Here is a 13,499-nt window from a genome sequence, read left to right as displayed (position 1 = left end):
GGACAAACACAAACCAGACTCTCTCGCGCTCTGCTCTGTAATTATTAATATAGCCTTCATATGTATTTAAATATTGCCTTACATTTGTAACAATTCAGTATGTCTAATTCTGCTTATATTTGACTACGGTAGACTGCAAATATCATTATATTAATGTTTCACACAAATCAATATTTAAATTGAAAAAAGACAGCATAATATCCATATCATACAACTTTTTCATTGAAAGCTGTAGGAATAGAGCTTGATAAATGTGTTAAATCCTGGAAAAAAAAAAGGCCTCTTTTGCATTCACTACATGCTGTTATAATAATTTATCTCTGAATGCAAAAATTCCTTAACTTACAACAAGCGTCCTCAACCACGCCACACAGTCACTCACATCATTTAGTATTTCCAGATAAGCAAGCAAATGTGCCAAATTCCAATAGAATATGAAGGACTTCAAAAATAGCTATAAAATCAAATAAATCCCTGCTCGTGGTGAAGTGGGTATTGACAAGCAGGTGCACACCTGTCCTGGAGGGGGGCACAGGGGAAGAGCCCGGTGATGAGCGTGCAGCTCGCTGTTCGAACGGAGCAGGGACAGGGACAGCGGCGCGGTCCGAGGGCACCGCGGGTACAGCTTCTGAGACAGAGTAACACGGATTTCCCTAATGCCAATGATCACCAAACTGCCTGTTTGCTTAACCAGAGAAGCACCGGAGTTCTGACACCGAATGTGTTTGAAACAGACGAGCAAATGAAATCAAGATACGGTATTCCATTTATTTTTTCCTAGTAGGACGTTTATGACGAGAAGCAATGTCACTGCCGTAAGGACAGAGGAGAGGACCCGACGTTCTGCCACACGCCATCGTTTGTAATATTTGCTGACAATTAAAAAAAAAATATACCTATACTGTTCCAAAGTATAACCACGGGCTTAGTGACAAATCTTGGACACTGAGGTATGAGAACGGAAACTGAAACTGAACAATTTCGACTAAAGGAAAAAATGCACGCACATAAACACACAATGGTCACTTCATATGGAGTCAGGGTGAATCAACAATGTGTATTTAGCAGCTTGAAAAAAACACCAGGACTGCACATAAATATTTTAAATAGCAAAAATGAATAACAATAACATCACAGCTGATACTGAGAAAACAGCTAACACATATACACACGTACATGCACAAATATATATGTATGCTATCAGTGCCATTTCATTGTTCCACTTGAATCCTTTAATGTTCGGACAAGACTGCCAGGGCTGCATTTTCTGGTGTACGATGGCACGGTGCCGGCACCGAGAGGCAGCTCACACACACGGCGAAGCCGCCAGCCGCGTCACGCAGTGCCGGCCAGCCCGGCGCACGGGGGTAGCGCTCCGGGGCCGCAGAGTCCCCAGAGCGCCCAACCTGCCTCACGGATCTCGCGGCGCATCGACACGGGGCGCCCCTGGAGAGCTGGGCCATTCTCACCCAGGAGCTCTCCAGCAAGGAAGGGCACCAAACAGCCCTTTCATCATCCGAATGGCATCACACGGCTACTTACAGTTGTAGCAATAAAAATAAGGTTTTAGCTTCCATGGGGAACAGCGAGAAATTAACCCTGTGGTTAACATCACTATTTGTCTGCTTTCATTCCTCATTTTTTTTCATTCTTTAAAACAAAATTCTGCGGGAGGGAGAACGTTCTTAATGAACATTTTCCTTCTCTCTCTTTAGACATAAAAAACAGTTGGAGCAGGCCAAGCAGCCAAGCAGGCCTTTCGCTTCCCCTGCGGACACCTCCTGCAGTCGAGAAGTTCATTAAGTTTTATGATCTTCCCAAGTCAGTCCTGCTTATAAGCCTCACAAAGGCCACAAATCTGGCAAACCATCATGTATGCCATTAGGCTTTACTGGTAAATGAACGCTGTTTAGGGTTTGTGGTGACAGTAAATTCGGGTTTGGTTGGCAGCTATCATTGTTGCTGCTGGGCTTACGGAGGTAAATAAGGAAACGAATGTATACATGCATGCATATGCACACTTGCGTTCAGACAGTCTTGTAAATGTGTGTTCCTATCTATATAAATCATTTTTAAAGAGCAAAAAAACCAAACCATCTACCAACACAATCCAGGACCTAAGAATATGTCAATCCGTTGGGAAATAATCACAATTCCCTAACCGGTTTAACACCAGAAGAATTAATACATTTTCATTTCTATTTCCATGAGCATAGCCAGTACCTCAGGTACAGCAGCGTGCTAATGGAGGTTTAATCAAATCACAGCTCTGAAGGATTTTTAGTCAGTAAAAAGAGCTCTTTAGAACAGCGAAGGCGCAGGCTGGTCCTGGTTCCCGCGCGGCGCGAGCAGCGGCGCCGCACAGGTATGCAACAGATGTGAGCCACCCCGGCCCGCCGGCGGCGCCGCGTGAACGGTGCGGCACACCGAGGCTCCGCAACGCGCTCCCACCGCGTCCTCGCGCTTTGTCAGAGGGGCTTCAGTACAACTTGGGGCATCGTTTTTCTTTGAACTAATTAAAGAAATAAGCGGCAGTTTCTTTATGAAAACCATGCTACCTTGTGGTTGCCTCTAAGAATGCACATCTATTAATATCTGTAAAGCTCTTAAATGTATTATGAAGCACTTTTTAAAATGTTAAAAAAGAAATGTCAGGCTCCATGCAGTAAGCTCAGTGATTTGCTTTGTACATGGTAAACACATCACAGGAGAAAAAAGAAAAACCCTCCGCTCCTGACCCTAAGTGAGCCAGAGAGAGGCTTTTAAAGCGCGCTGCGTCCATTAACCCTTGCAGGAAAGGGACCGAGTCGCTCTACCTAAACTGAGGACTCCTCTACGTGTTCTCTCACGACCAGGCTCACAAAGTCCTCGCTGACTGCACTGAAAACTACCAGAGTAGAAAAAATACAAAATTCAATAGAAAAATGACTTAGATGTTGCACGACTTATTTCAGAACAGACACGACTGCGATTACGCTTTAGGTGTAGGCTGCAGCCGCCCTCCTCACCCTCGTCCTTCTCTCCGAAGGAGGCAGCGATAAAGCCATCACGGCAATTCCCGCTGCCGGCACCAAGGCAAACTTTGGGCTTGATTAAACCCAACTGAACAGCGGCGCGTGACCCGGCTGCAGCCGGGTCTAAGTGCTCGGACCACAGGACAATGCAGAGAAGCAGGGGGAGGAGGGGACCTCTGCATTAATTGCATCTCAGACCGCTCACCCTTCCAGTTCAGAATTGTTTGAGCTGTTTCCTACTACAACAGCTCGCAGAAAATATGCTAGAATTTACTGTCACGTTTTCTTCGCTTGGGCACGTGAACTAAACCTACACAGACGGTGCTTCTCAAGTGGGAGACCCTGCGGGAAGGTCCCCTGCGGGAATGGGGTTGGGGGGGTGTGGATTCATCCCCATCAATCACCCGCAGCGCTAATCCTGTCCCTCCTCTGCTGCGGGATCTGGCCTTTGGGCAGGCGGACGCCTTCACTCTTTGTTGGTTCCCAGCCATTTCACAAAGAGAGAACTTGCAAACTTGGCTTGTCTAGTCACAGCACAAAGGCAGGATCCCAACTCACAAGTTACCCCTGAAACGCCCCGAAACGTTGCGGACCACAAAGTCTCTTGTCAGGTTCCCTCCGGCCTCCAGATCGGTGCTGGCCCCACCGAACCCCCCCCCCACCAGCGCTCCCGCTGCTGAGGGACTCGGGATTCCTCCCAGCTCACCCCTGACATGTGCTTGACTACACTTTCCTTTCAAAGCAGCCAGGCTAAGCCCTCTGCAAATAAAGCGATGGCGGGACCTCCGCCTGCCTCCTTAATTGAAATCTGCCTGCTGCAAAATGTCTGACCCTGCAGGGCAGGTCGCTGGCGGGCTCGGGCAGGACGGGCGCGAAGTTTAGGGAAAGGCAGAGAACAAACAGCCAAACAGGACGGGAAGGGGCGCGAGCTGGCGGAGGCACAACGCAGGTAGGTGGGGAGCGAGGGCAGGCGGGGATCATCCCCTTATCCCGGGTAATGTAATGCAATATAAAGCAGAATCGATCTTAATATTCACAACACGGTCCATGCCCCAGTGCTCAGCTGTCAGCACAAACTCAAGCGGATCCCCGGTAGCAAAGAAACCCTTGGACATAAGGCACTAAAAATTTCCTGAGAACTGTGCACTTCTAGGCTTCTCAGCTGAGGTTTGCAATGATTTCATGTTTGCTGTTTTCGTCAAGTCTTATTTTTTCAGTGTGTAATTAACGGGAATGTGACTGAGTATCAAATAGAGCTAAAAAGCCAGACAATGCATATATTTATTTTTAAACCCAGCTCATAATAAATGTTCTTATCCACATAACACAAGGGAAAACACTTTGCAAATTTTCTTCTTTAAAAAAAAATTATCTCTAAATTCAGTGATGTGAAAAAAAAATTTTAAAAAATCCCCTGAAATGCCTCTAAAAAAACCCAACAGTTTATTAGTGTCGCATTAACGTAGGAAAAAATATTTTTTATACTTTTGAGATGAAAATGTTCGGCATTTCAGACAGCAGCGCCCGGAGCAGCGGAGCCCGCGGAGCCGCAGCGCCCGGCCGGGCACCGGGGCCGTGCGGGGGCCGTGCGGGGGCCGAGCCGGGGCTCCCCGAACCGGCTCCCGAACCGGCTCCCCGCGCTGCCCCGCCGCCCGCACCACGTTCTCCGGCCCCGCTGCGAGCGGCGCAGCCCGGGAAAAAACAAACAAACAAAAGCAAAAGTGAGGTGACCCAGCTGTGCCGAGGGTTCCGCCGGGCGGGCGGCCGGTGCGGAGGCACCGCGGCTGAGAGGGACCGCCGGGGCTCTCCCCCGCGCCATGGCGCTGCGAACCGGCCTGACGGCGCCGCCGGGCCGGGCCGGGCCGGGCCGGGCCCCTCCGCTGCGCTGCGCTCCGCTCGGCGGGCCGGGCCCCGCGGGCAGCGCGGCCGGCGGCACCTCCCGCCCGCTGCGGCGGGGCGAGCGGCGGCAGGAGCGGCCCCGGCGGCGGCGGAAGGAAGGACGGACCAAGATGGCTGCGGCGGCGCGGGCGGCCCTTACCTGTTTTCTCCTTGATCTCGCAGAGGACGCTGAACAAGGCGGGTTTCATCCTGTGGCAGTTCAGTGCGTGTTTCCTGAAAGAGAGCAGAGACAAGAGGTTAACGCGGCTCCCAGCAACATGGCGCCTTCCCGAGCGGGAGCCCGAGCCCGGGGCGCGGGCCGCGCCGCCGCCCGCCCGCGTGTCCCCGCCGGGCCGCGGGGCTGCCGGCGAGCGGGAGGCCCGGGGTCCCCCTCCTTCCCTCTGCCTCCTGCACCGAATTATCTTTGTGCAAATGCCGCCCGGCCGAAGGGGTATAAATCAACCTCCCTTGTCTCCGGTACGATCCGTCCTGCGATATTATAACTGATTTATTAAGGAGATTGGGGTGGGGGGAACTTGCAGAGTTAACATTCTTTGCGTTTGTATTTACTGTGATTTAAAACAGGGTTTGGTTTGGGGGGTTGTTTGGGTTTTTGTTGTTTTGGGGTTTTGTTTGGCTTTTGTTTTGTTCTGTATTTTCCCCCCAGCAGCAATATCTTGTCAGGTTTGTAATTTATCTGCCGACACTTGGAGGGCAGGGAGACAGAAAAGAAAGAAAGGAAGGAAAAAAAGTTGCACTCGCAGGGAGAGTGCGGAGCTGCCCGCCGGACGGACGGACGGACAGAGCGGCTCCGGGGCCGTGTCCGGCGGAACGGGCAGGGCTGGGCCCCGGCTCCGCACCGGCCGACGGCATCGGCATCGCACGCGGCTACATTTATTTTATATATATATATATCTCTATATATATATGTGTGTATATATATAGATATATATATATATTTAAATTCATTAAATAGCAACTTCGGCTCTGCCTCGGCTGCTTACAATTTCTCCTACGGCACCAAGAAGTTGCTCGAATTGTGAGACTCCAGGTCTCCGCAGAGGAGCAGGAAGGAGAGAAACAAAACCCACACACACACACGCAAAAAAAAAAAAAAAGGAAAAAGAAAAAGAGAGAGACAAGGTTTAATGAGACGAAACCAACTTTGCTTGTGCCTCATCCAGGCTTTGGTCAGTGATGGTCATGATCTGGTGGAGGATGTCGCCGATGTCCTGCTTCCTGCCGTCGCCGTCGGCCCCGTCGTGTCCGTGGGGGGGCGGCAGGGCCATGCCCCCCTGCACCGAGTGCCCGGCCAGGTTCACGCCGGCCAGAGTCTGCAGCATCCGGGACTGATCGTCCATGGCGGCCGGGCCGGCGGGCGGAGCGCGGAGCGGGCGCGGGGCAGCCGCGGGCGCCGGGCTCTGCGGCTCCTGACTCCGCTGCGCTCTTGCACACACACCCCGCAGAAGGAAAAATAAAAGAAGCCAAAGAAAGCAACAAAAAAAACAGTATTTGTGTTTTGACCAGATCTCAGCTGTTTATTCCACTCTCTCCTTCCCAGTGCAGTAAATCACTCTCTTCTTTAGTTACAATCTTCTTTCATCATCATCATATTTGTGGCTTGGATAAATGAGTTGATAAGGTTTCTTTGCAGTTTTCCTGGTACAATCTTCCTCCAAAGCTTTTTTTTTTCTTTTTTACTTTTACTGTTGCTTTTTATGTCTTTCCCCACTTGTCCAAAAATCTTCTTTGCAAAAAAAAAAGCAAAATTTAAAAAAAAAATACAAAATCAAAAAACTCGCTTTCAAATCCTTAAGAAGTTAGGAGGGTGGCAAACAGCAAAAACCACAACAAACCAGGCGAACACCCCCACCCCCAAATTGCAACATAAAAAAGCCAAGAAAACACAATCACAGTGGGAAAAAAATTAATCGCCCTCCCCCCAAAAAATAACAAATGATCCCAAGTCTGTGCAACGGGGGTAAAACAGCAGCAATCAAAAGTTTGAACTTGTGCAAAGAAAAGAGCGGAAATAACGGGGAAAGAACTGTAAAAAAATTAATTACACACTCTCTGCAAAGCAATGTGCAAAAATATCAGCCCGCTGGAATTTATGAGCCCCGCCGCCCGGTGCCCGTGTGTGTTTTATGTTGTTTGATGGCCGCTCCGGTGCGATTGACAGCCTGCCAGCGCCACTCACTCACCGCGGACGTGTCACCCTGTGAGCGAGGAGAGCGGCCGCGCGCGAGAGGGACGCGGAGCCGCCGCGCCCCGCCCCGCCCCGCCCCTCCCGCGGGACGCCGCGCCGCGCCGCCCCGCGCCCCGCCCCGGCCCTCCCCGCCGGGCGGGGCCGCCGCCGCCACCGCCCCGCCCGGGGCCGCCCGCCTCACGGGGCCGGCTCCGCGGGGTCGCCCTCCCGCCGGGCCGAGCGGCGGCGGTGCTCCCCGGGGGCGGGGCGGCCTCGGCCGGGAGCGGCGGGTGCGGCGACCAATCGGAGCGCGCGGGGGCGGAAGCCCTAGGCGGCGCTGGCCACTCAGCGTGCGCGGGGCGGTGCTGCTCCTGCCTGCTCCCGCGGAGGCCCCGCCCCCTGGCTGAGAAACTTCTGATTGGGCTGTTCGAACAGCCACGTGGCCGGGGCGACAGCCGCTCGGCCCCGCCCCTTCTGTTGTTATGGTAACGCCGGGTTGAGGCCTCTCGGTTGCCCCAGCGCCTCCGCGCCGGCTCCCCCAGTTCTCTGGGCTGGGGCAGCCCCGGCAGCGGGAAGGCTGGCCCTGAAGAGGCCCCGGGCCCGGCAGTCCGGTGCCGCCCGCGCAGCCAAGCCCCGTCCCGGGCCGGAGCCCGCGGGGCGGTTCGCTGGCTCGGCAGCCGTGCCGCAAAGGGCGCCACTCAGCAGCCAGAGCTTGATTTCAACTCTGTTTGCTTATGTGTACACTGCCAAAAATGTGACAAGAAAAATAAACATCTATAAAGAATAACTAAGACTCCATTGTGTGAAGGGGTTATCTTCAGATCACCGCCAGCCCTCCACCCCGAATTGTTCTTACGGAGAACACCTGCCCCACGCAAACACAGAGGGGAAGTTGATCGTGATCCGTGTTCTGAGTGGTGTGTAACAACCCTGTTGCTACAGAGACCTCTCAGGGAAGAGAAACCCCCTGCAGCGTGGTGAGAGCGCCGCAGGAGCAGTTACAACGACATTTAATGCACTGTATGTACTTTACCTGTGATGGACGGTTGCAGTTGGAGTCACGTCCAAGCTCAAAATCTCCTGGTCTGACGCTCGGTGCCCAACAGCTCCGACCCCTTGTGCCCGAACCGCAGCTCCACATTCTCCTGGCTGCGTCGTCACTCAACCACGGCCACATCACCGTCACGGGACCTCCACTCAGCACCGTAACGTGGGTGTCCCCTGCTCGAGCGGGAGCCCTGACCTGGCTCACAGGGTCACATTGAACCGTTGAGGATTACTGTGGGTGGACAGAACTTTTACTGTCCTGCCACTCAATTAGCATGTTCATTCAAATTCTAATTATCCTCCGTCTTGATTACTGTGCCATTTTCTGGTTGAAGCAACTGTCTTCCTAGTGTCATTCAAATCTATTAAGAATGCTAATCCAAAGATCTTTTAAATTATTATTATTTTGTCTATTTCACAGATCAGTTTGCATTTGTCTGCTGAGGACAAAGTTTCCCAGAGGAGACGGCCCGTTCCCGTGGCCACCTGGCACTGATGCAAACGGGACGGCGCGTCCCTGTGCCAGCTCTGGTGCCTGGCTCACCACACACGGATGCAGTTCACCTCACCAAACCAGCGAAACTCTTCTGGGTTATTGTTTCTCCTGGTTTATCAGGCTGAGTCAAGTAACTCCAGCATGAGAGGGCTGCTGGAGGGCTCCCTGTGCTCCGCGGTGCCTCCTGGTTACGGCCTCACATCGCCATGATCTGCCATTTGCTGGAGCAGTTCCAGCTCCTGCCCTCGCTCCGTCGTTGTCTGCTCGGAATGGTGTTGAACACGCGTCTCCTCAGGTGCCGCTGGTGCACTGTGCGATGCTCCTCAACATCCTCCTCTACCGTCCTTGGTAAAAGTTGCGTTTTGTTGACATGTACAGCTGTTCAAGGTGGCGAGGTCACGGTTTGCCACGGAATTAACCGGTGTTGTCTCACTATTTCCACAGGAGTTGCTCAGGCCGGTCTGACAAAGGCTGGTCGGCCATGAACAGAGGCCCAAAGGAAAACGAGTCCAGGCAGCACCCGGTAACGCCCCAGGACGCGGAGGCGCAGGCTGAAGGGCCTGTGGGGGTGGCCGGGCTCACGCTCGCTCCCCCGGCACCAGCGGCCTCGGGCTGCAGAGCGCGGTGCTGGGAGCGCGGGGCAGCCCCGCAGGACGCTCCTCCCGGGTTTAAGCGCGGCGGGTGCGGTTAATAAATTTTTTCTAGCGGTTCCCTTTGTTTGCGTTTGTGTACCGAGTGCTGTGTGGAAAGTTTGGTGTAAAACCACAAAATAAATACAAATCTAGTGCATTTGGAAGGAACTCGGGGTTACCGCAGTCCCCCGCAGGCCTGTTCCCGCGCCTCGGGGCGGCTGAGGAGTTTCTGTCACTGTTTCTGCTCGTTCCGTTTGTTACCACTGGGACTTGTACACACGCGCCCTGCAGAGCCGCTGCGGCCGGCGGGAACGGCGCTGCCCTCGCTCCGCAGCCCCGGGGCCGCTGCTGGACACCGCGCGGCAAGAACCGGCGGCACAGGCCGCGCCGGAGCCCGGGCCGCCGCCGAGGCCCCGGGCGGGCCGGAAGCGGGACCACGCCCCCGCCCGCAGCTCCCGCCGCACACACGAGCGCGCATGCGCATGGGCGTGCCGCGAACGTCACTTCCGGAAGCTGCGCTTCCGGGTCGCGGCGCGGCCCAGCGGTCCCGGTTCCGCGTCGTCCTGCGGCCCCGGCAGCGGCTGCCCGGCCCGCCGGCGGGAGGAGGCGGCGCCGGCGCGGCCCCGCGCAGCGCCCGGCGGCGGAGCCTGTAAGTGCGGAGGCGTGCGGGGCCCTCGCCCCGGCCCTGCAGCGGGTTCCGCGGGGGGCGGTCGGGGGCCCGGCCGCGGGGTGTCTGCCCGGACCGGCCGGCAGCGGGCACGGGGCTCCCCGGGGCGCCCCGCTGGGTGGCAGAGGCAGCGGCGCTCCGTGCTCTAACCCTCGCTTCGTTGCTTCCCTTAAAAGCCCGTGGTCAGCCCGCTGGGGAGCTGTTCCCGAGCACGGAGGGAGCCGGGGCTCCCGGGGCTGCGGGTCCGCCCGCCCTGGGCCGGGGCGGGAGCGGCTGCGGGCAGCGGGCCGGGCGGGCGGCGGAGTCCGAGGGGAGAATGGGTGAGCGGGACGTGCGGCTGGAGCGGTGCAGCCCCGCGGCAGCGGCCGGACAGCGGCCGGGCAGCCGGCGCCTTCCGGGGCCGCTCGGGGGCTGCTCGGGGCTCGCGCCGTCCCTCCGTGCCCGTTCCCTGCTCGCGCGGCACCGCGTGTCCCGTGGCCGCGTTGTCCGCGCGCCGGGCGGTCGCGAGGTGCGGGCCGGCGCGGGCCCGGCGGGCGCTGCTGGAACGGGCGTTCTCGCCGCAGGAACGTCGGGCAGGAGCGAGAAACGGTTTCCGAGAGATGCAGGAGTTGATTTCAGTGTTAGTGGAAGTTTAGCGATCATCTCAGTGAGGAATTCCAGAACCAAACCTGGCTTTCCTATATTCCACATGATTTGAGGTTTCAGGGATTACCAGGTAGATGTAATGTTGGGAATTAAAGTCCTTTCATTATCTTTTCTAATTCAGAGCAGACCTGTTCACGGACACTTTTTTGGGTTAGATAAAAAAAATTTAGATCATCATCTCCATATAGACTTGTACAGAAATAACTGTGAGTTGGAACCAATTTAGTACATTCCTTTCTCAGTTATGTTTCAGGTCTTGTGTATTACACCCTTTCATCTTCTGTTTGTGGTTTCACTGTTTCACCCAGTTGCAACTAATAACCAATGTGTCTAACGCCTGAGCTCTTCCCTGGATTTCCCCTTGGACCAACGCAGGCCCAGCAGGTGCCGCAGCCTGGCAACAGTCTGTGCTGTGCGTTCTGTAGCAGAGCTTCCCAACCCTCCTAAGTCGTGAGTGTGAGGAAAGGTCAGTTATATTAACAAATGGGACAGCAAATAGACAGAATACGATGTGCAGAGTCCCATGCAGGAGCAGCAGGATGCCTGTGTGGCAGCTCTGTGGGACGCTTGGCGATGGCCGAGTGCCTCGCTGGGGATGGGGAGGGTGAGCTCAGGCTTTCTGCGTCCTGCCCTGCAGGAGGAGCCGGGCTGCGAGCTCTGGGCTGCAGCAGAACCGCAGCAGCGCTGGCCCTGGGAACACCCCAAGTGCTGCCGCAGGGGGTCGGTGCTGCAGATGGTTTGTGGTGGGGGCCGGGGGTGTGATGCTGCCTCCTCTTGGAAGCGCCTTGTCCTGAGCCCGCTGTCCTAGGCTTTGCTGACAGCAGTTCCGTGTTTGTCATGAGTGACCAAGTGAGGGCTGTTCTGTTAGGCAGGACCCCTGACAAAGACCCCAGGGTGCATTTGAATATTAATTGTGTGTGTGTTTCTGCTGAGGTGTTACAAAGCGGCTGTGTGAAATACCGGCAATTTGTGAACGACGTCTATGCTCACTTGCTAATTGCAGTGTAGACATAGTTGAGAGTCTTGCTCAGGAAAACCCAAACAACATGGCATCACTCTCAATACTATACAGGCAATTGTGTTGGTTTTTTAAAGACTGAGGTTTGTATAGGTGGTTTTAAAAGGTATGGTGGTTTTTTAGGCTCCTGAATACCACAATGAGAAGAGCCAACATAGAAGTTCTAGTCTCATATTTGAGCAGTCTGAGCCTACGCCTTTATCCTCCTGTTTGCAAGTGGGTATTTTATTTGCTCATCTTAGGAATGTTAAAGCTTGGCAAAGTGTCTTTAAAGCATTTTAGGCATATGAGTGAAAGTCATGGTTCCGTGTAACGTGCGGTGCCATTGTGGAAAGGTCCTTTCCGGCTCCCTGTGCAGCCCAAGCACAGTCACCTGCTCATAGGCAGCATCTCTTCCCTGTTTCTGGAGAAATGTGTTCATCAGGAATAAAAATAAAGCTGGATTTGCAGTGTGGTATTGAAAAGGTACTCTGGGTTTGTTTTGTTGTTTTAAAATCGGCAGTTAAGCCTTACAAATGAGCTCAGATACTCGTGTTTTTTCTGGGTGGTGAGCTGTCAGGCGCACGTGCTGTGGGCTGGGGTGGGATGGGCTGGGATGGCAGGACGGCGGCGCGGGGGTCGGCGCGGGCCGGCGTTGCCGATGGAGCGTGTGTGGAAGCAGTGCTTGCCGGCCGGCTGGAAAAAACAAGCCTAATTGCAGACATTAAATATGAAGCAAAGTGTTTGCACATATTTAGATTAGGCAAAAGCCAGGCAAGATGCCGCTTCTCTAAACTGCTTCTATCCAAACCGTTCAGTACGATATCAGAATGAAAAATGACAACACTTTGTCATCTGTTCAAATTGATATTGCACTCTCTGCGGTGACAGCTGAAAAGGCCCACAGGTGCCATATAAAGAGGTGACCATGTTGTCATATTTCATTTAGGCATCCCTCTGCAAAGCCATAATTACCTAATTAGGTTGTTAATTAGGAGATTAGCATTTCACTATATTGATAGAATGCTCTTTGCAGGCATGAGTCTAGATACAGATTTGTCTGCCCTAATTTATAATCTCTGCATTTTTTTATACTTATTTATTTGCTTAAAATCTTGCTGCAGATAGCTCAGGTTAGCTGAGAATCTGCTTGTTCACTGTTAAATGAGGATTTGACAAGGTCAGGAGACAGAGGAGACTGTACACTCTCCATACGTACTCCAATATTCTGTCCCTCCTTCCCTAAAGCTCAGTAATTAAAATATTGGAATTGGTATCATTTGCATCCTGATTATTATTACAACAAAAATATAGCCACATTCCAAGCAGTTGGTAAACACGGAAGTATGTAGCTAATGCCAGATTGATTTACAGGTTTGAACACCAACAAATAATTTGCTGGAAGCTGTGTAATTTGATGTTTTCTCATCATAACTTTCAAATTCCAGTTTCACTTGCGAAGGGCGCGCTTTTAAATGATTTCAAATGATTCTTTTCTTTTTAATTATAGGACCCAAGGCAGGAGTGACAGCGTCTCTAGATAAGCATTCATTCTTAAATGCACTTGAGCTTTTCTTGAAACATAAACTTGAATGTTCATATGTTGTGGTTCACTTTCCTTTATCCTCCCTGCGCAGGAGTCTGTCTGGCATTCAAGGGTTTTGATTATTTGTACTGCTGCACATGTAGATAACCAGAACCATTCTTTTGCAGTTGCAGACAGGAGTTAACTGTGAAATTATTTCCAATAAGCTAATAATAAAAGTGGAAGTATGCCGCACGTCAGCGCTGGAGCGGGCGGCAGGGAGGGTGGTGTCCCAGGAGCCGCGTGGTCAGCTCGGCTTTGGCTCACACTTGCTTTGATATCTCATTGACACTTGATGTAGGATAACATGAGAATATAAATTGGGCTGGGTTGGGGATGTGTATGGGGTT

General features: G+C 53.3%; 2 protein-coding genes across 11 annotated transcripts in view; one reads left to right on the top strand and one right to left on the bottom strand.

Moving 5' to 3' along the window:
• PBX3 (PBX homeobox 3) overlaps positions 1-9,660 on the bottom strand; it is a 108,133-nt gene extending 98,473 nt beyond the window's left edge. The window contains exons 1-3 of one of the 7 annotated variants that reach the window (XM_082067757.1): positions 8,114-9,647; positions 6,057-6,639; positions 5,053-5,126 (exon numbers count right to left, since the gene is read on the bottom strand). In XM_082067757.1, the coding sequence (XP_081923883.1) occupies positions 5,053-5,126; positions 6,057-6,253 (271 nt within the window). In that variant the 5' untranslated portion in view covers positions 6,254-6,639; positions 8,114-9,647. The other 6 variants (XM_082067756.1, XM_082067758.1, XM_082067759.1 and 3 more) reach the window with 6 other exon arrangements.
• MAPKAP1 (MAPK associated protein 1) overlaps positions 1-13,499 on the top strand; it is a 149,300-nt gene that overhangs the window by 57,518 nt on the left and 78,283 nt on the right. For 3 of the 4 annotated variants that reach the window (XM_082067754.1, XM_082067752.1, XM_082067755.1), the window contains exon 1: positions 9,760-9,904. The exons of the other annotated variant lie outside the window; for it this stretch is intronic. The gene's annotated coding sequence lies outside the window, so the exon portion shown is untranslated. Of the gene's footprint in view, positions 1-9,759; positions 9,905-13,499 lie in introns of those variants that run through there. 4 annotated transcript variants of the gene reach the window in all.

This window comes from Streptopelia decaocto, assembly GCF_964273445.1.
Source record: "Streptopelia decaocto genome assembly, chromosome: 17".
NCBI classification, from domain to species: Eukaryota; Metazoa; Chordata; class Aves; order Columbiformes; family Columbidae; genus Streptopelia; species Streptopelia decaocto.
Note: the sequence above shows the minus strand (reverse complement) of the source record. Positions and strands in the feature narration are given on the sequence as shown.